Source organism: Mugil cephalus, chromosome 6 (assembly GCF_022458985.1).
Source record: "Mugil cephalus isolate CIBA_MC_2020 chromosome 6, CIBA_Mcephalus_1.1, whole genome shotgun sequence".
NCBI lineage: Eukaryota > Metazoa > Chordata > Actinopteri > Mugiliformes > Mugilidae > Mugil > Mugil cephalus.
Genome location: NC_061775.1, coordinates 26,634,084 through 26,655,710, shown reverse-complemented (window position 1 = coordinate 26,655,710; position 21,627 = coordinate 26,634,084). Strand labels below are relative to the sequence as shown.

The 21,627-nt window shown below is 43.4% G+C and overlaps 3 protein-coding genes across 3 annotated transcripts in view; all 3 read right to left on the bottom strand.

The window, feature by feature from the left end:
* Window positions 1-5,689, bottom strand: part of LOC125009887 (1-phosphatidylinositol 4,5-bisphosphate phosphodiesterase gamma-1-like) — a 38,250-nt gene extending 32,561 nt beyond the window's left edge. The window contains exon 1 of the mRNA XM_047588127.1: window positions 4,303-5,689. Within this exon, the coding sequence (XP_047444083.1) occupies window positions 4,303-4,573 (271 nt within the window). The 5' untranslated portion in view covers window positions 4,574-5,689. The remainder of the gene's footprint in view (window positions 1-4,302) is intronic.
* Window positions 5,690-6,354: 665 nt separating this feature from the next.
* Window positions 6,355-17,703, bottom strand: naprt (nicotinate phosphoribosyltransferase). The gene is made up of 13 exons (XM_047588129.1): window positions 17,313-17,703; window positions 15,658-15,785; window positions 15,496-15,578; window positions 12,602-12,732; window positions 12,404-12,519; window positions 12,125-12,321; window positions 10,885-11,025; window positions 10,644-10,728; window positions 10,489-10,569; window positions 10,302-10,404; window positions 9,445-9,602; window positions 9,082-9,189; window positions 6,355-8,999 (listed from the first exon to the last, which is right to left on the bottom strand). Exons 1-13 carry the CDS (start codon window positions 17,557-17,559, stop codon window positions 8,904-8,906), a joined length of 1,674 nt encoding a protein of 557 aa, XP_047444085.1. The 5' UTR covers window positions 17,560-17,703; the 3' UTR covers window positions 6,355-8,903.
* Window positions 17,704-17,774: 71 nt separating this feature from the next.
* Window positions 17,775-20,569, bottom strand: c6h8orf82 (chromosome 6 C8orf82 homolog). The gene is made up of 3 exons (XM_047588131.1): window positions 20,261-20,569; window positions 20,127-20,175; window positions 17,775-19,363 (listed from the first exon to the last, which is right to left on the bottom strand). The coding sequence occupies exons 1-3, from the start codon at window positions 20,423-20,425 to the stop codon at window positions 18,888-18,890; spliced, it is 690 nt and encodes a 229-aa protein (XP_047444087.1). The 5' UTR covers window positions 20,426-20,569; the 3' UTR covers window positions 17,775-18,887.
* Window positions 20,570-21,627: the final 1,058 nt, after the last annotated feature.

Sequence of the window (21,627 nt, the reverse complement as noted above, 5' to 3'; positions counted from 1 at the left end):
GAAAATGGAGAGTGTAGGAGGAAGAGGAGGAGGAGGAGGTGAAACTTAGAGCTGTGGGAGATAAAGTGGAGGAGAGACCCACTGAGTTCCTGGAATCTACTGGAGGCTTCGTCCGGTGGGAGGCTGTTTGTAAAGGGGCGTTTGTGGGTTATGAAAGCCTGTGTGTGTGTTTGTGTAAAAGTGCTGTGGGAATGTGTAGATTTGGTGCAATTGAGCCGAGCAGATGATCGTTGTGGCTACGTGCGCGCTCAGACTCGTTCCTGTTGCCCTTCGGATCAGCGAAGGGCGTCATTTATGACGGGAGGATAAATAATTGACGAGGCTCCCTGAACCGACACGGCACCTACGGCACCATTAGTCACTGAGCTACTGTAGGGTTAGTGGGGGGAGTGCAGAAAGCTGCAGTGGACCACAGCAAACACGCAGGATTAAAACAATATCTTCGAAAAATTGGACAACACATGCAGAAACACACTGGAAAAACTCCCAAAGAGGGAAAGAGAATATGAGATCAAACCTGCAGAACTAGTACAGCAGCAAAAAAAGAAAACACTCCAGGTTGCCAGTGACACTTTAGCATCATTGCAACATTACCCTGAAAAACTTCAGACAGTATCTGTAGATTATCACAACCTGCCAGGACCTGGACCAGAACCTGGACCAATAAGGTGAGACAACAAGGGTGCTCAAGGCTAAATGGTGCCTCAAATCTGGGAGAGGTTCTGCATTGATCCCGATGTCAAAGAACAGACGTCCCTGACCTCTCTAAAACTCTCAGAGTGTCCACACTTCAGTAGAAAACACAACCCACTGTGAAAATCACGTTATCTGACTTCTACAGTGCTTTCAAGACCATTCAGCTTCTTCAACCGGCTGCAGGAGGACCGAGCTTGTCAGATGTGGAGATGGGCAACACTACAGCACATCAAAATGTCACTACTTCTGTTTGCATCTCATGCTCTACATCTCTAATTTCCTTCGTATTCCCAGTGGTGGACTTCCAGCTTAATGGAGCTATGCACAAAATGCAGCGTTCTGAATGTGTTCCTTGTCCAGTTTACAGGCTACGGAGAAAATCGAATTAATACATTAATACGGCCCCTTTCCGGCTGACGTATTACGTCATATAATAAACAAAAGCCGTTCATGTGTCAGACCGGCATTTCAAACAAAAACCAGGTGGATAATAGTTCAGCTTTTTAATTTCGTAAGTAATGTGTGCACTACGTCTGGTGCAGATAAGCTGGCGCTTTCCCTCAGGTGTTTCTTCTACCGGCTCTGTTTACCTTCTTCTTCATGGATGTTTTTGTTCTGGGGTTTAACACTTCCAGTTAAAGTCTGATTAAGGCGGAAACGTGCCGGTGAAAATCGATTTCCAAATCACATTTTAGTCGGACACTTAAGTTGTCCAGTTTAAGTCTGATTAGGGCAATAATTAGTTTTTATTTCACATGCAGGTAAACATACAGACTGTAATAGTCGGCACTCTATGCCATATAATCATAAAGGTGGAGCAGATAGTTCAGATGCTGGACAAGTTCCTAGAGGTGTAACAGACTAGACTGGTCAGATTACGCAGAGGCCTTAAAACAGGAAAGGGTAGAAAAGGTTGCTCTCAAATTGACGACGTTCCCAGAACCGATACAGCACTTCCTACAGGGGCCTCTAACCGTTGAGCTTTTGTAGGATTAGTACGGATAAACAGAAATCTGTAGTGGACCTGAGTCCTCAATGCACGAGTTCAGAAGAAAACATGCAAATCAACAACACGCAATCACCACCAGGAAGACCAGGCTTCTGATGGTGGTGGACTTCCACAAACTTCCATCAATGTAGTCGTGAAGATAGTCTCTTTGACTCCTGCTTCAACTCGGCAACATGAAGCCTACATATGTTCTTAGATGCATCCTACACTGTTTGCTCAAGCAGAGATGATGTCAAGGAGGAGTGCTGAGATGTTGGACACCTACCAGTTGCTAGAGGTGCAACTTAAATTCATATTCTACCATCCTGCAGTAGCCGGCGTTGTCTTCTAAGCTGCTGATGTGCTCATGAGGTGGAGATGGGGCTTGTGGCAACACCAACTACCTCCAACCATAAATGCACTACTTTGGACTTTCTTGATGCAAACTACCCGTGCTTATTGATTCTCTTTCAGTTGGGAGACTTCTAAGCGAACCTATTTCCGTCTCATGAAGGCAGTTCTTTTTCTTTAAACAGCGCGCTACCATAAAATCTGAGACTTAGAATAACACATGGCAGACAGAAGGAAACCCTATCATGCCAGTTTTGAATGCCATAAGTTTTCTCAACGCGAACAGACACTGTAACAAATCCTCCCCTCGGGCTGCAAAAAAAAAAAAAAAAGATATCCAGGGCGCAGACAATAGCTTCCACGCCCCAGACGGGTCGAACGTTTGCTCCAACAAGCCGAATCCACGGCCGAGAGGCTGCCGGGTTAAGTTTACCACCGCCACTTGACTCCGCTCCAGCAGCCCGCCACCAGTCAGTCAGAAAGGTGGCGTGTCAGGCAGACAGTCAGGAAGCTTGCGGGCTGGCCCATGTGGACCCATGTGGACCCATGTGGCAGCAGCATGCACACGATCCCGTCTGGAGAGTCGACACGGAGGAAGCAGAGGTCACGAGGTCCTGATCCGTCGGTCCTTCGAGTGAGCTGCAAGTTTAGGTCAGGACGGGAAAATCTTTGCAGCAGAACGATACCAACCTGGCTTTAAAAGGGTCACTTCAACCCAATCTGTAAAAACACACAACTTTCACACAACCCGAGGTCTGGGTGCTCAACGCTGTTAGATCAAATACCTGCCTTCCTACGCTTTCACCCATATCGCACCCGGTTTCATAGAAAACAGGCCTGGCTGTCATCCCGCAATTACAGAGTAGAACTTCAGACGCATCTACGTGATTAAAGAAACCGCGACTTGAGTTACAATCGTTTGAGAAAATCTAAAATTGAAACTTAAAACGAAAGCGTTGGATTCACAACAAAGGAATTAAATGAGAATTCTGATTGCGCCACCGACTAAACGGTACAGCATCGAAATCGACCGTATTCTCAATCATTATAAATCTGAAAAACGTAGGAGATTCTGCTCTGATATTTGCCTTTTCTTGTGAAGTATGAAATCGTAGCCCGTCTTAGGTTCAGTGGGTGTTAAAAGGTCAGAATCCAGACTGAAAACATGAACACGCCGTAGAGAAAACGGTCTCCGGTGTTCGGTCTCCGCTTATGTAAATGATGCAGAGAATGACCAACTGTAGCCAACGCAGCACGTAGTCGTGTACTACTACTCTTTATCTTCTACCTCTGTGTAGTTACTCTGTATCTATACGCCGGTCAGGCATAACATTATGACCACCTTCCTAATATCGTGTAGCTCTCCTTTGTGGTGACTCATCAGAGGATCCTTGATCAGTTTGGGATCTAGTGAATTTGGAGGCCAGGTCAACACCTTGTGCTGATCTTCATGTTTTTTTGAGTTGCGTTGTTCCACTCCTGCTGGGGATGGTTGCTACCATCAAAAAGTGTCATTGCTATGGGGTGGGGGGGGGCCTGGTCTGGCCTAGGTGGGCGCTACATGTCTAAGAAAACATCTACACGAATGAACAATGCTGAATGGTATATATTTTGCCTGTCAGTGGTCTTAATGTTGTGGCTGATACTTCGTAGTCACATTTAATATCTAAACTGTCACGTGATCTCTCTTTGCAGCCAGTTTGTGCATCTTCTGTTTAACCTCGTGCATCATAGGACTTATGTCTCTTATTAGCCATTTCATGCCACTTTGTGCATCTCATAAATCTTTTTTTGTAGCTTTGTAGCCACGTTATGTCTCTTAGCAGCGACTCTGTACCTCTGTGCACTGGTTTTCTGTCTCATAGTCCCTTTGTATTCACCCTGTGTCTCTGTGTGGTCTCTTTCTCTAACCTAGTGTCTTGCCGTCTCATGCCTCTTTGTGCATCTTCAGTCACCCTTTGTCTTTGTGTATTAACTTTGTGTCTCCGTAGTCATTGTCCTGCATTTATTTTATCGTCTCTTTGAGTCTTTGTGGCCTCGCTGACAATCCTCTGTGCAGACACTACAACACATATCACATGAAACCTGAGCTCTGCTGGTCTTTATCTCTCTGCGCGTCTTAATGAAATCTTCCTGTCGTCTTTTGGACCTGGTCTGAGGACACTGTCACATCAACATCTGTTACTTGCGTCTGATCTCGGTGACCTTCTTCTAACACGTTAACTCTAAGCAGGCCTCAGCCCATCCGTCCCCGCCGCGATACTCACTCTCTCCTTCTATCTTGTCCGGGTTTCGGTACCACACTATCTGCCTGGTGTCCTGCCGGATCCGGAACGTCCTCCTCTCGGGCCGCTGGGACTTCTTCTGGTAGTAGACGGTCATCACCGTGCCCATCTCCAGGCTGTGGAGGATGCGGGGGCCCGCCTCCGTCCAGTCCAGCATCCTGGAGGCCGTGGCCGGACCTGCGGGGCCCCCGGCACCACCGGCGGCCTCCTCGGCGCAGCCGTTGAGGCAGCCGCTGAACCTGGCCGCACACATCCTCACTGCATCGCTACGAGGAGGAAAAAAAATACCTCACGGGATCTCCGAGCTGTCGTGGCGTCGCGGACGGGATGCTGGTCGCCTCAGCTCCGTGGGTCACAGGTGTCCAACATGATCCAACTGACAGGAGGAGGAGGAGGAGGAAATCTGCTTCTGAACTACTCCACTCGGGCGTGATTTGAAGTGTTCCACGGTGAAACACGAGCTAAAAGAGCTGAAACGTCTGAGATGTGAATTATCCTCTGGTCCTCAGGAGAGGGGAGTGTATCCCCGTGTTATCCTTTCCAGATGCTTCTGGCAGCACACCAGTGAAATCCACTCGGGGTGAGTCCTCATCACCTCTGGACTCAGGTTTCCAGCCTGTGTGCGTCCCCCCCCCCCTTCCCTCTCCCTGTTAGTCCTTCTGCTAGTCCTCCAGTCCAGGACTGCAGAAGGCAGCTGAGTCCGGATTTAAACCCTCCTCTGACCGCAGCCGCCGCGTCGACCGCTCGCTGCTGCTTCTGCTGCTGCTGCTGGGGCGGCAGACAAGATGTGGCTATCCCACTCCAACCTCCTCGACTCTCCGGGAGTCAGTGCGAGCGACAAAAAACGCCGAGTTATGTAACGACAAACAGCCGGAGGTGGGTGCAACAGGGCGGCGAAGAGGCGCTGCGTGGCGGCTTCGCGGAGACGGGAGAGCGCGGAGCGGCCGCGGCGAGAACCGAGTGCGCTCCCAGCCGCCGAATCATTCTGCTCACTCCCTCCTCCTCCTCCTCCTCTTCACATACCACTCCTCCTCCTCCTCCTCTCCGAGCTCATTACACCGCCGACAGGATGCATTACCCGACGCCGTCACCCGTTTTTTGGAGGAACCGTGCAGATCCTCCTCCTCCTCCTCCTTCTCCTCCACTTCGCTCCGGATGAATCTCCGCGTCTCCTGCCTCCGCTCCAACGCCAGAGCTCCGCGGAGGAAACCAGAGGCTAGAAGACCGGAAAGGCTCGATCAGATTTTTTTTTTTTTTTTCCCCCTTCTTCTTTCCTACTCTTCCAGTCGCTGGTCGAGTTGTATCTGAGGGAAGATGAGGGAGAGTCAGAGGGAAACCCGGGGAAGGAGCAGGCGGCTGGGAGCAGAGCGACCTCCGCGGGCCTCCAGGAGATCTGCAGGCGGCACGAGAAGAAGGAAGAAGGAAGAAGAGGATTACTTCCTTCTTCCTTCGTCTTTTTTTTTTTTTTTTTTTTTTAGGTGGTGATTGATCAGGTCAGGAGGTCAAGTGTGGCTTCAGAGTGCAGAGGTCACTCACATGTCAGACACAAGTCATGAATCTAAGTTCACACAGTTTGCAGGTTTTCACAACATAAGGACACTTTTAACAGATAATTATAATAGTTGTGTCAGGCGCAATCTATAAAACATGATGAATTCCGATTGATTAAGGTCTACATGGTCAAAAAAAAACATAAAATAGATAGATGCAACTGGCTACAACCTTTAAAGGCTGCAAACATGTTTTCTTCATTGTTTTTTTACTGAACATGTGGCGAGAAGAAAAAAATTCCGCCAAAAAACTACAAACAGCCACTAAACTGTGTCAAAAAAGATGTTAAAACGAGATAAATCACAAAAAGCTTCAACTTTGAAAAGGCTGCAAACACATTAAAGTCACATCAGGATCATATTTAATATGTATTAAATGAGTTTTATTCACAGTTTTTAAATGGTTTCTACAAGTGTTTTCACCTGGAACTGTTCTCCTGTCGATATAGTGTTAGAGAAATAGTGGGAGAATCGACGGGACATGAGTATTTCAAGAAAGTTTATTCTGTGATGAAATGAACAGATTAGAGAGACTGAAACAAAACATTTAAAAGAAGCTAAAAGTTTTACAAATGCTTCTCTTTTAAGGCTGAGACGCAAATAAAGACGTCAAGCGACTACCAACTTAATTAAGAAGATCAATGTGCAACTTTTAAAGGCTTAAAACTATCCAGCATCACAATTAAAACGTATTCTTTATTGACTTCAAACATTTTCTACAACATCTACGACGTGGAATGAACTGAACACATGGAATTATACAGAGAGAGAGAAAGAAATATGTCTAACAAACCATAGGGTGTCTGCAGCTCTGCAGGGAGAACGATGCAGTAGATGTGTCATTATGAAGCTCTAACTAAAAATAAAGACCATACACGAGCTTTACGAGGCCGGTTCTCCTTCATGACTTTAAGACGTGTCAGTTCACTTCCGTCTGTGATGAAAGAGCTCGCACTGCCACAGAGAAGCTGTTCATTAGAAGTGAAGCGAGATTAGAGCCCACGACAGTGCTTCTCCATAAGTCATGTGAACGTCAACTTTTAAAGGAAGCTGTGGGAAACTGAGGGAAACCGAGAAGCGTCGTATAATTCCTTGGGCTGGACGCACGTCGGTGTAGATTCGATTTCAAAAAACAAGCTGAAATGAATCAATAATACCTTTTAAACGCTCGTGTACCTTTGTGATACAGTACAGATGTTCTGAAATAAAAAAAACCCTGAACGCTGCATTTAATGAAACATCTTCGAGCCCCTTTGGATCAGCGAAAATCTTTGGCCTTTGGAAGCCAAACAATCAGCCGCCTAAACTCGGCCGAGACGGTTTGAGACGAGCTGGAGCTGAGCAGAGCCGAGCAGAGCGAAGGCAAAGCAGCCGACAAGTGTTCAGCACATGTGGGAACGTCTTCAAAAACAAAAGCAGGTGACGACCTCGTGGGTCTGGCTGCAGGCTGAAGAGCATTGAAGCTGATTTCAAAGCAGAAGGTTTGTGATTGCATTCTTTGAGTTACGAAGCCAGACCCGGTCCAAGAAGAGTCCAGCTTATTTCAGCCTAAATTTTTACTTTTTTTAGAGAAAATAGTATCAAACGCCAGATATGAAATCACCTCGTGACCCCTCAGATTTATCCGGTGAACCTTTGGAGGCACCACTTGAAATCTGGTTTTATTTCCAGGGAGTTTTGTGGACACAGAGAAAAGTACTGTAATGTTCTCTGGGCCGTAACACATGTGTGGACAGATCCATCTCAGAGAGGACGAGATGGTCATGGATGATATGACGGCCTCTCCGTGTCTAATCAGCTCCATGTGTCTGCTGGGTGTATCTGCTTTATCGGCGGAGGTGGAGGTGGAGGGCGGGTGGGTTACGGGAAGGTTGGGGAAGGTTGCAGGGGTTATTTTTCAAAAGTGAAAAGATGCTCACGAGAAAAGAATGAACTGGATAAACTAGAAAATGATGCACAGTGGGGTTTTTTTATGCCACCACTAGAGGGCGCAAAAACTGAACCGATAAACTTTCATACAAACGCCAGAGTCCAAATTCAACAGATGTTATTTATGAAAAACTGGTAAAAACTAAAGCTGCAATCATTCAGTTGTATTTTCATTTTCATTCCTCCAGAAGTAGTTTTACCTCCGGCTAAAGTTTTAGTTTTCCTTCCTCCCGCTCCTCCTCTCAAATATATTGCATGTTTGTTCCTTCTACGTATCTTTTTCTTTTGAACATATTTGAAATAAATAAAGCTCAGTCAATCAAAACCCAATCAATAAAGAATTTAAGTCTAATATTGATTTCATTTGTGCTCTGATTTGGTCTCCTCCAGGTCCCGCACTTATATTCCTCCTCATCCACTACTGCACTGTTCTCCATGTAACTACATGTACATATATATTCATACCTGTTATTATGCACTGTCTGCATCTTTCCCAACGGTAACGGTGCTGAATGTCTCTGCTCCTCTTAACAATGAGAATTTCCCCATGAATAAAGGCTCATCTCATCTTGTCTCATCTCATCTTTTCAACCATGTCAACCTTCCAGTAGTTGTTAGTATCACTAGAAAGAGTCGGTTATCTACTTTAAGCTACATATTTTAAAAAGTTTTACGCCGTTAAATTGCTTCCTTCTTTTTGCCAGACCTCACAAAATCAATTGTCTTTTACTTACAGACGTCTCTTAGTTTGGAATTCATATTTTCATTTAGCAAAAACATCATTAATTCATATTAATTCCAGATTGAAGTCCATTCTAGTCACATTATTTTTTGCATTAAAATAACTGAGAATACATTTTTTAGATTTGGAGGTTTTTCATTGAAAACATCAAAACTGTTTCAATAAAACACATTTTCTCCATTTTCACGGTTTGACTTCTGCTCATTTTAACCCAGTTTTTACGGACATAGATGAGAAGGACACAGCTGTGATTCTCTGCGTTTGGACGCTGGTAACACTGTCACGGTTCAGACACTTTCTGAGAGAACAGAGCATCAACAAAAAGACAAATAAAAAAAGAAAGAAAAAACTGTTGTATGTGACTAGTTGGCTAAAAGAAAGTCGCTGTTGCTGCTGCTGCTGCTGCTGCCTCGTATGATCTCCGAGACCAGGTGGTGGAGTTTCTCTGATAGCGCCACCTGGTGGGAACGAAGGTTATGTTTTTAGGTTTAGGTTTCTATTTGTGTGTGTGTGTGTGTCTCAGATGTGACGGTGACTCACGGTGTAAGAGTCCGGCTCCTGCAGCCTCTTATGTCGAGGGTGCAGAGTCTGGAGGGAGGCCTGGACCTCGGCTCTGGTTTCTACAGCGCTGCACAGAGGCTGAGTGATCTGGGAAATGTGGAAGACGCACTCATTAAGACAAAACCTCTCGGCAATGTAACTGTGTCTTTATTACAGAAACCCCTCGTAGATATCCTTAGAAAGGCAACGAGCTTTTTCTATTTTGCAAAGCCGACAACTAAGACTACATTTCCCACAATTCCTTTAAAAACGTAAATAAATCCAAATGTAACTGAGGTTTACGCATAGTCTGCCGGGCTGTAGACTCACCAGCTAAGCAAAGCTACAGCCACTCGTCCTCACCTGTCCTTTAGTGAACATTTCCTGGCGCAGACAGGTGACCTGAGCCGGAGTCACAGAGGCGGCGGAGTCGTCGCTGCCCAGAGGGAAGCAGCTCAGAGGGAGTCCGGCCTCTGGAGGAGACTCCGCGGCCAGACACAACAGGTCTAGGAAAGGATGACCTGCAGAGAGGAGACGAGTTCAGACCAGAAAACCAACCGGGGCGTCCTGTGGTTGTGTTGGTTGGGATCATTGAGGGGAGGAGACTCTGTGGATCATCCCACTGATACTTGATCAGTTTGGGATCTAGTGAATTTAGAGGCCAGGTCAACAACCCAAGTCATTCCTATGGGGCGGGGGTGTCTGGTCTGGTCTAGGTGGGGGCTACATGTCTTAGTTACATCCACATGAATGAATTCCAGGTCCAAAAGTTTCCCAGCAGAACACTAGATGGTCATTATGTTATGGCAGATCGGTGTCTATAAGGATCATTTCTGTGAGACGGGGCTGCAGCAATGAACATGTCAGAATAAATGTCACTGTCGTTTTGTTCTAAGTCTTTGGCTGCAAATGTTTTGGATGATCTGCAGAAGTTATTTATGACGTTTGACTTTTGGTAATTTTGCAATAAAACTTGAATTTAATTTCATAAAAATATTAGATTAGTTTCTGCAGAGCAAAGCACAAACCCTCTTTTGTTTATTCAGCATTCATCATAACGTCTCACATAAATACACACAAACAGGATCCGACGTGATCCGCTGATACACAGGATAATAAGGAAAGACCCTCCCTCTCCTCTCACTTCTCCCGTCAGTGGTCATAATGATATGGCTGATGGGTGTACGTATGTATCAGCCCAGGCAGAAACTCATCCTCACCCTCGGCGTCGAACAGTCGGTACACAGCTTTCCTCCCAGGTACCGTGCTCTTCTCCGGGTCCTCGCTGATCTTCATCCTGGCCCTGCCTCTCACCTCCACCAGCTGACGCACAAAACGCCACAAAAACGTTAGCGTCATAGCGACGGTCATAGACACTACACAGCGCATAATTTCACCTGTATTCACCTTATACACACAGCCCAGCGACGGCTGCTTTGTGCAGGTGACCAGATGTGTCCCAACGCCGACCGCGTTGATCTCGTTCTCCTGGAACAACAAACAGATCCTCAGACAAGGATGAAAGAAATAAAAACGAGATAATCACTCAGAGCTTCTTCCACCTTCTTGTTGAGTTCAGCCATGCTGTGCTCCGAGATGTTGTTGGTCCCGACGATGATCAGGGAATCAAAGGCAGGGATGGAAAAACTGCAGCGAACGGAGCAAATTAAATCAGTTTTTAAATAAATTCCGCCTCGTGCCTCGGGCATCTAAACGGATCGAATTAAATGTTGCTGCAGGTTTTTTTTTCCAAGACATACTGATGCACGCACACACACACACGCAGCGCGGCGCGTCACTCACTGCTCGCTGCAGAGTCTGAAGACCCGGCGGACGTCGACCGACTGCCTGCACAGGTCCCCGCTGTCCAGACGGACGCCCAACGGCCTGTAGCCCAGCTCGCTCAGAACCAGGGCCACGGCGCAGAAGTTCAACACGCCGCTACTGGAATCACACAGAGGAGCCACTTTATTTCAACACCTGCTGATACAAATCCTTTCAAATAACTTCATAGCTTCAATAAATTATGTCCTCATGTGTGGACATGGGGGGTTATTAATATAAATATTATAATAAAGTCAATGTCATGTCTGAATGTTGTTGTGCAAAAGAAGAATCGCAAATAACAAAGTCCCAACGTCCTCATTCATGTGACTGCTAATTAGTGAAGTTGTAGCTTGTTGCTATTGATAGAATTTGTGTCATATTAAACTAGAAAAGTTAATAATCATAAATAAATAAAGTTTCAGCTGTAAAATTTGATGAGGGTTTGTACCTTGTTCACTTTTGATACGTGATCAGCTGCAGAATGAATCCGCTGAAATGGCCACTATCATGTTTTTACACCAACTAGTATCTAGTTCAGATGATAAGAAGTGGGGCCAGATAAGCGTATTACTCCTTTTCAAACATTACCAGTAATTTAAGTTACTTATTGGAAGTTTTTTTTTAATTTTTCTGTCTTTTGTTTCTTTTTCAATTGTATATGCATTTGATGCTTTTCTTTCTTTTGAATGTTATCAATAAATAAAATAAAATTAACTAAGACACTGAACTAGTTATGAAGCAAAATAATCTGCCACAAACCTGAAACTTAATGTCCCCATATGAGGACGCAGGGTCTCGGGAGATTAAAGGATTCTCAAAGTTAGTGAGGTGCGGATCGATACTGAAATATCGATACTTCCGATACCAGGCCTTTATGCTCTAAAATCGATTCTCAAGACAAAATATCGATACTTCCGATACCAGGCCTTTATGCTCTAAAATCGATTCTTAAAACAAAATATTGATACTTTCGATACTTCAGTCACTCGATGTAATGTAGGAACACAGTGGAAAGTAACTAAACTACTGTAGTGTTGCAACACAAAGTATCGCTATCGAATCGATATCGCCGATATCAGCCTAAATTTTACTCCGTATCGAATCGGAAAGGAAATCGCTGGTATCAAACTAGTCACGAGTTAAAAGGCCTGAAAACTTAAGTTTGGTTTGTTAAATGCGACGCTACGAGGAGGAAGACATTAACAACGGGAGTTACCAGCCGACGCTGTAGCTGTCAATCACAGGCAGGAAGTTCTGAGGGTAGGCGATGGCGTAGGACAGGAACGCCGCCAACTCGCCCTCACGAACCTTCGCCGGCTCCGCCCCCAGGAGCTCACACAGTCGACTCAGCCAGCCTTTGGTCAGAGAGATGACGTCCACCGGGTCCTGGTCTCCGCTGGCCGCCGCCAGGGTCTGAGTGGAGACGAACCACAAGAAACTGGTTTGCCTTAAATAACTGGTGACAATACGCTTCTGTTTAGATGCTAGTACTCACCTGTGGCCACACCTCCTCCAGAGAGGTGAAGGAAGTGACGTAAGAGTGAGCCATGGTGCCGGTGACGGGGATCCCGAACAGGAAGCCGGCCTGAACGTTGCTGGTGAGATCGAACCCTGGAAGGAAGATATATTTTAAGTCGACCCTGCAGGCAGATCGCACGTCCTCGCAAGTGTTTGACTCGGAGAAAGCGCTCACCTCCTATGTGCGTGTAGCGTGAGGCGGTGAGGCCCCCGTCTGGACCCTGAGCCCTCCTCAGGCCCATCTCCAGCAGCTTCCTCCGGGGGCCGGCGGCCAGGCGGAACCGGGCGGCGTTGCTGCACACGAGGCTGAGGGCGGGATTAGATTTCATCTGTTTACGTGACAATTTCATTTCCCAAGAGAAAGAGAGAAAAAAAACGAGCAAAGTCCTACTTAACAACAACAAGAACTGACTTGTAATTGGCTTCAACGGTGTAATGTGATGGTGCTGAGTGATAAAGTAAATAGATCTTTGTTTGTAATAATAATAATAATAATAACCAAAAGAAAAACCATTTTAGACGCCTATGAGTAGCAAGCATTTTCCAGCTTCTATCTGCATGCACTCTGCTAGAGGGAGAGGTGCAATGTATGGGCTGCAGGCCTCCAGCATCACAGGGCTGCCTGTGAATGCGCCTGTCTGCAAATCTTGCCGTGCATTGGTCGACACCGATACCAGTGATAAACGGAAATATCGGCCCGATACATATATGGGACGATCTCTAGTGGCGGGTGCAAGGGGAAGGTTAGGACAGCAGATCTAACAAGGCTAGAATACATTAATGAAAGACAGTCATAAAATTACACTCGTTAAGTTTTTCTTTGTAATATGAATAAAAATAAATAAAAAACCTTATCAGACTTAATATCCTGCTATAAAAAATGTCTTCAAACCCGTCAAGACGCGAATGTTTTTAACATTTCCTGCAATCTGTTCCATAAAGTTACAAAAAACTTCCCCATGTTAATCTTAAACCTGGGAGGAATATACTTTTAAAATACAGAGGGACTTTCTTCACCATACACAATTCCATGCACCATGCACAGCTCCATCTGTGAAACTGTTTCCTCTACTTTAATTAAGGTAACTAACTGACTCCTTTGCACTGAACTCCCCCCTCCACGGTGTCACCAGTGGAGGGGGGAGTTCATTGAATGAGATTCATTGATCCCTGTGTCAAAGAAATGCGTCTTACATTTTGTTCAGAGACGAGAACTTTGTGCTTATTTTAAGAAATATTCTCAAGCAAAATAAAGTTAAAACCATTGGCAGATCTTTTTTCTTAATACAAGATGATTTGATTGACTATAAGAATATGTTGCTTCTTTTTTGTGATGCTGTTAATGCAAAAAGTTTCTGCTGATGACTGAAGCCACTGTAAACACAACACATGGACGGTCTTTATTTTAATCCAGGGTGTCTGTAGGTTTGAAATTCAAGACATTTTAAGACCTTTATGGGTTAAATTGAAGATGACAAATACGTAAAATCAGAGATTCAGAATTACTTTCAACATAAAAAAATAAAAAAAATATTGTGAATTAAATAGTTATATTTCATAAAGAACTACACAGAACTAACAGCCAATGGAGCTGTAATAAATGGACATAAGAATTTAAGACGTCACTAAATGTAATTTAAGACCGATAATACTAACATGCTCATATTTAAGACTTTTAAGGCTGTAAATTGGAATTATCAAATTTTAGATTTTTTAAGAGGAAACCCTGTTATCTTCACATAGATTTATACTTGTTTCATTCATTTCATACTTTTCGCATCATGTTATACAATGTTTTTGGGCGGTTTGTAATCTTAGTTTAACTTCTGTAGAAAATGTGTTTGTAAAGACGTCAATAAATGAACATAAAACAGTTAAAGAGGGACCATTATAATTACAAAAAGAGTAATTTTTGTGACCTAAATGATAGATGTGGATCTTGAAATCAAAATAAGCAGCTCTAAAATGATTCATCATTTAATTAAAACTAAAGGAGGAATGAATTTCTCAATTTTAAATGTCATATTGAAGGTTGTTTTTTAAGTTGAGACATTTCCTGCCACTCTCTCCACTTCTCACCCTGAAATAAAACCTAGTTTGAGCCTCACTTACATCATATGGTAACATTTCTAACTCATTTAAATAAAATAAGCTAGAGATACTCAATAAAAAGCAATACACGCTTTGTTTTGGTCCAACTTTAACGCCTCTACTAAAATGCTCTTCCACCACCACCTCCAATCTTCTGAGGTTTGTTTAGCAGAAATAACTCCAGAATGCTCGTATAATTGTACTTATGTAATTAGTACCTAACCCTAACTGTACCTAACTGTCCATAAACTAAACCATAAACTATTTAACCTCCTTCCTGTGGACACTTATACCACCAGGAAAAAACTAAAGGCTAAGATGCACCAGCTTTAATAAACCTGGAATGAGCTGGATGAGAAACTAAAACTGTCACATTCCATCTGCATCTTCAACAAAACTCTGAATTCATGTTTAACTTACTGATTATATTAGATCTGTTATTGTATATTGACTGTATCAACTAATCAAATGGAGCCAAAATACTAAGATTATCTATCATATGTCTGTTTATAGGTTGTTGTAAGGATGTGGGAAACCGAGCCCCTGTTAAATGTTTAAATAGCTTCGTTTGTGTGTCCTCATTTCACACATTTAAAGGATTCTTTGAATAACATGATAAAAATGTAATGAAATAAACTAAAATTAAATCAAAAATGACAAACTGGACTGGTTCAATCAGATTTTTGTGGTGATTTTTGCCTCCTTTTGGATGGAAAAAAAAAGCGTCGCAGGACAGGAAACTAATAGAAGGAGAGTAACAAACTGAAACTCTGGCTTTGATCCGAATCATAAAATGTTTAAACATCCTCACATCTGTTTGTAGTTTCACCACAGGACCACAAGAATGAGAAAACAATAAATGAAGCAAGAGATTCCTAACAAATGATGCATTAGGGGGAAGATAAATCAAATCACGGCTGAAGACTTCAGGTTTAAACGATAAATAGATACGTTAACGTCCTCTGAAGTGACTGGTACCTGGCGTAGTTGACCAGACAGAGTAAACTCGTCTCCAGCAGTTGAACCACAGCCAGCGGACCTGCCACCTCCACGAGAGGCACCTGCAGACGTTTACAGACATGTGATTAAACCCTCTGAACCCCCTGAACCACCGTATGACCCTGATTCTGAGCCGCTCACCCTGGCGAACACCACCGTGCCCTCGGGGACGGAGCGCAGCGTCACGCCCGAGCAGTCGAGGCCTCGCAGGTACTGGAAGAAGGCGGGGTCGGTGGCGGGCGGCAGGATGGAGCGCAGGAAGTCCACGTCTGCATCGACAAGCACAGAGTTAACACCGGGAGTTAACACGGGGCATCAGCCCGGGACACGAGGTCATGCTCACCACCACCTCCTCGCTCACATGTCCTCCCTCAACACTAAAATCTAATAACCGTCTGAACGGATAATCTAATCCAGCCGACCTCACAGGCTCCGCTGAAGCTTCGGCTGGTTGGATTTTCTTCATAAATACAGTTATTGATGAATTGCACAGATATACTGTATATTTGAATTTTATGCCAATACAAGAAAAATACCTGGTTAAAGTAAATTTTGCGACTCCAAACATTTATTCATCAGCTTTAGTTTCATGATCTGTAGAACAGGATTTAATACAGAAATTATTAATGGACAGTTACAATAAGATGATATATTTAAAAGTCTTATTGTTTTTTTGGGATATTTTTTGTATAAATTTGAACATTTATACATTTTTATTTATAATACTATAATATAAACTGATCAACCACAACATTATGACCACTGACAGTGACTGAACATCACCGTTTACAATCCTGCCTCACACAGGAAAACCTCCTGCTGCTATGTCCACATATACTACACTGTGAACTCTTTATTTTATTTTATTTTACTTTAGTCTATTTTATTGTCTGCCTTTATCCGTTGTGCCTGTGCACTTCACTCTTCACCGTGGAAGAGAAGAAACGTTATTTCAATTGCTTTGTATGTCTAGAACATGCGAAGAAATTGACAATTAAGTTGACTTTGAAACTTTTGGACCCTGGCATTCATTCATGTGGATGTTACTTAGACATGTAGCACCCACCTAGACCAGACCAGGCACCTTAACCCCCCCCACCCCATAGCTATGACACTCACCCAGCAGGATGCAGCCTGACACAGACACACACAACAACAACAACGGTTCAGGAACAACTCAAAAAACATGAAGAACAGCACAATATTAGGTCATAGGTCATAATGTTATGCCTGATCAGTGTATAACATTAAATGGGACTTCAGTTTAGCCATATTTATATTAACAAAGCTAAAATAAAGGCATGTTTGGGTTTTCTTGTAGATGTTTCCTCCTGTTGGGGAACTTTGTCCTTTAATCTTTCATTAGGATAAAACAGGGTTTTTCTTTGATTTACCTTCATAAAAATCTGATCTTGAGTTCTTTAACAACTACTTTATATCCTAAAAGCTGCATGAACTCCAGCCCGCAGGTCGCATCCTGCAGGTGAACTTTCCTGCCGTGGGGCCCACGTCGCCCCGTGACCTGATCCCTCACAGCACGCAGGAGATCACGGGTCTTTTTTCTTCTGTGCTAAAGTTCACATCTGCACGTCTAAGTTGGCGCTGACGCTCCCACTCCTGAACGTCTCCACGGGGACCCTCGCGCTATTGCGCAACAGGCTCACCACGCGCAGCGAGAGAGTTTGGGGAAAAAAAAAAAGAAAAGTCATCCTGCCCCGATCAGCGCATCAACAACCGGGTTTAATCGCCGCGTCTCATTCGTTTGTCACCGGCAAAGCTGTCAAAGTTGTCCTCACCTTCGTCCGTGAAGCGGAAGCCCCGCAGGAACAGCAGACAGTCGTGCAGCCCGGCGAACAGCGAGAAGCCGCCGCCGAACGGGTTGTCCCTGAAGAAGAGCTCGAACACGGCGGGCTCCTGGTGCCGGCCCGCGCGCCAGTACGCGTACGCCATGGTGAACTGGTACATGTCGGTGAGCAGGGGGGGGACCCGCTCCCGCACGGAGCGCTCCATGAGCCCGCACGCGTTCCTGGACGGCGCTGCCATGTTTTCTAATGCGGCCCTGGCTCTTCAGCTTCACTGGTGCCGGGATCTCTGGGACTTGCAGTTCTCACAAAGCCACCGCTGGCTCCTTTCAGAGCCTCCCAAACGCAGCCGGGGGGCCGCGGGGGAGTGAACACATAAAGCTGCAGCTCCAGTTTCAGAAGACGCCGCTGGGGAGAGCAAATACACATTTAAAACCTATAAATTATAACTTTAACGGTGCAGCTTAAAAGTTTTCCTCCCTTATTCATTTTCTACAATTGTGCGTAAAAATCAAAACACCAGACAGTCAGAGATCAGACAAGGGAAACAGAAATGTTTTACCTTGGTGTCTGTTTATTCAAGAAAATACGCAAATATTAGCTTCATATTCATATCACTCCATAAAAGTCTGACAGGTCCCACAGTATAACTGGGTTTCTTAACTTTATTTTGCAATTAGATTTTGTTTTAGACGAGGTTTGAAACGTCTTTACATGCAGTCAAGCCAAATTTCAGTCCAGAACATATAGTGTAAAAGAAAATAAGATTTGAATCGACATGAATGTAGAGTTTAGTCATGTCTTGTTTTAAAGTAACTGTCTCCATCTTAAAGCCTTTCGAGTTAGAAAAATGTGCATGAAAAGAATTAAATTATTCACTCTCGTTTCCTTAAAAGCATTTAAGTTTCCTCGTTTCAGCATTTTGACATGTGCAGATAAATAAATGTCACCTTAGTCACACAAAAGAGAAATTAACTCGAAATACCTTTTATTTATTTTTTTAATGACATGTTATAAAACCAGACGATCTTATTTATTCAGACTCTGCTATAAATAAGAATGTTGCTCATATTCGTGTCATGTCATGAATATTTTTTACATTTTTTTTTTTTTAAATCTATGCAAACATACCAGTATGTCAGGTCTGTGTATTCTGGATGGATATACTGGCAATAAGGAAATTTAAGTTGTTCTATAAATAAGAAACACTTTTCTTTTCATGTCTTTCATATATAAACACACACATTTGTGCATAATTTACTAAGAAAACTACTAGATGTTCAACACACTCCCGTCCGGGTTTAATGCATTTTTAGTTAGAGCTCAGCGCTGAGGAAAATAAACAAAAAGAAAATGTGTTAGTGTCCGAGTGATCACATTATAATCCAACAACATTGCTTCATGTTTTCTTAATATTTTCCATTTATTTTCTTTCTAATAATTTGATCTCTTCGAATGATATGCAACCGTTTGAGAGGGTCAAGATGTGTCACCATCAGTGCACGGAGCTGATATCATTTCACAGATTCATATTTTTATAAACTAATGCGCTTTTGTCGGGTCTGGACATTAACCCAGTTCCCCCTGCTGCCCGCCGCCCTCCTCTAACGAGGGGAAACATGCCGCGAGCTCATTGGTCAACGTGTGCTTCCGTCCTCCCCAGTTAAAGTGCGTAGGCTGTCCCGACTGACCGCTCTCTGACGCGTAAACAAAGAAGGGGCTGAGCTCGATGGCCAGAGCCGACCTGACCAGGCCGACCCCCCCCGAGCGCTCTGAGCAGGGGTGGTAAACCCGGCCGCTCTCCGGCTGCATGTACAGCGCCTCGGGCCGGAACGGGACGGAGAGCTTCTCGGCGCCGCCGCAGTACGACAGCAGCTCCTGGTCTCCGGGGCTCGGCAGCAGGTGGGTGAAGACCACGGGGCGGTCGTCGCAGCGCAGGAAGTTCCTCTCCCTGCCGCACAGAGACAGGAAGGGGAAGTCCTCCTGGTAGCGCCCGCTCCGGTTTGAACGCAGGCGGCTGAAGAAGAAGACCAGGAACGGTTTATCTGGTGGAGAAGACACAAGCCACAACATCAACGCAACTCTCACAATAAATGCTTGAAAGGACACAAAACATGTATGTGAATTATACCGTCAATAGTAAACTGCTACTGGTAAAGGCAATAATCAAGTATAACAGCTCTCAGTGCAATAAAATCATAAAATTGTAGTAATCTAAACTAATTACATTTACAATTTGTTTGACCTGAGTTTTTCGGAGGCCCGTGCAAAAATAGTGCAACATAGTCATGAACTGATCCAATACAAATATCATTATGATATAATTATATTATTTGAAACAGTGAAGTGTTAAAAATTGGTGGCCAAGAAGCAAACTGTGGACCATGGTAAAATATATATATATATATACACTTTGGCTTTTTCTTTTTGCAAAGTGCCAAGAAAGAAAACAAATATTGTAAATTATTTAAAAATATAGGTCAATATAGGTCTCTGTCTGGTTTGCACATCGGGACGTGGTTATTTTTATTCCATTCTTCTTTGCAAAACTGCTCAAGCTCTGTCACTTTACACAAGGCTTGTGTGTGAACTGATTTTCTAGTAGACTGAGGCCTTTGACTCAAACACTCATCGTGTTGTTTTTTTATAAGTCATGTATGTGCAAACTTTTGGGGTCATAGTCTTGCAGGAAAATAGATATTTTCTGAAGTCTTAGATGGTTTGTGAGATCTCTTAAGTATTAAAAAAAGGGTTGATTCAGCATTTAAAAACAAACCCAACATCTGTGCTGTGTCTGTTCATTTTTACCTTTGAAGCAGGTGACAAAGTTTTTCACTTTCGTGTCGTCGAGGAAAAGCTGCAAAAATCATTATCATTATTAATATTATTATTAACATTTTTTTAAAACAAGGTTTATGTTCAGCCTCAATTCATAGTCCCACCTGTCCTTGGTGGTCGATGTAGTAGAAGTATTCTCGGATGCGAGGTTCTGGGCTCTGACCCTGGATGTATGAAGCGGTGGTTCTGGAGGAGCTGCAGCCGGCGAGGAGGCAGCGCGGAGCGGCCAGAGCTCTGCAGCCGAGAGCCGCGGCCCGGACGAACAACATGACCGCGGAGGATTAAATGATGTGTCCCGGATAAAACACAGAGGAATGCACGACTACGAAAAGTTACACAACTCAGGCTGTGTCCTCATGTTATTGTTTACAGTCGCAGAGAAGCAACCCGGAAGCGTTTAGCTGCGGCGACGACGTCAACGTTTAACTACTGCCCCCTGGTGGCCACAATTATATTCTGCATTAATTAGGATGAGATTCAACTCATTACACATGTACAGGTACAGAGCAACGAAATGCAGTTTAGCATCTAATCAGAAGTGCAACAAGCAGGAACATGTTGTTTTTATAGCATATAGACAATATTTACAGGTGGACCTATGTACAGATGATACACAATGACAGATTGAGCTACTATCAACACATTATATAGATGGATTTGTGTGTTAAATTTAAGAAAACTATAAATAGGAACAATAACATAATTCACACTAAAGGAAATAGGCAGATGATAAATTACGCAATACAAAATATAGATAAAGTGAGCATTAAAAAGTGCATAAATGATAGCAGTAGCCACCTAATCTTACTAAACTAGTGCTATATTAGGTGGAAACAGATTGTTCAAAGTGTATGTTTGCCATGACTATAATATGAGGTAGTTACACATTAATATTAATACATTTAAGTTAAGTTAAATTAGAATGTGAAAAAATACTATAAAATGTACAGTTCACAAACTAAAATAACAACTATATATACAGTAATTATATTGTTTTTTTGTTTGTTTGTTTGTTTTTTAAGTTTGAATTCAAAGTAAATCAGGACTAAACCTCAACTTTACACCAGCTACTCGAACGAATGTCTTCTCAACAAAACTCTACAAGTCCAGTTGCTTTTTTTTTTTTTTAAAAAAATGCTTTTTGGATACCCCAAGGGTAAATTTAGTTGCTGCAGTACAGTAAATACAAGTTAGAAGCAAAGTATATATATTTTAAAGCTACAAAAAGAAAACAGTTGCTGTACCGAGCTTAATAATGACAACTTCAATATTAGTATTGCAAAATTAGACAAAGTTAGACAAAATCATTATTAGTATTATTTGTAAAGCGTCATTTTTTCAGATGTATTTGATTAAAAGTGCAAAGATATTCACTTACAATTAATGAGACATGGGAAGATGTAAAATCCTGCAGCTTTGTCCCTAATTAAAATGATTAAACTATTATTAAAACAATTTCTGTCAGTAAAAC

Bases quoted from the DNA above. Each gene is read 5' to 3' on its own strand.
- c6h8orf82 (XM_047588131.1), bottom strand. From the start codon at position 20,425: ATGTTGTTCGTCCGGGCCGCGGCTCTCGGCTGCAGAGCTCTGGCCGCT. The intron at 20,176-20,260 runs GTGGGACTATGA...TGATTTTTGCAG, and splicing joins ACATCGACCACCAAGGACAG to CTTTTCCTCGACGACACGAA. The intron at 19,364-20,126 runs GTAAAAATGAAC...CTTCTCCACCAG, and splicing joins CTTTGTCACCTGCTTCAAAG to ATAAACCGTTCCTGGTCTTC.
- naprt (XM_047588129.1), bottom strand. From the start codon at position 17,559: ATGGCAGCGCCGTCCAGGAACGCGTGCGGGCTCATGGAGCGCTCCGTG. The intron at 12,520-12,601 runs GTGAGCGCTTTC...TCTTCCTTCCAG, and splicing joins ACGCTACACGCACATAGGAG to GGTTCGATCTCACCAGCAAC. The intron at 9,000-9,081 runs GTGAGTCACCGT...CGTTCCCACCAG, and splicing joins AGGAGCCGGACTCTTACACC to GTGGCGCTATCAGAGAAACT.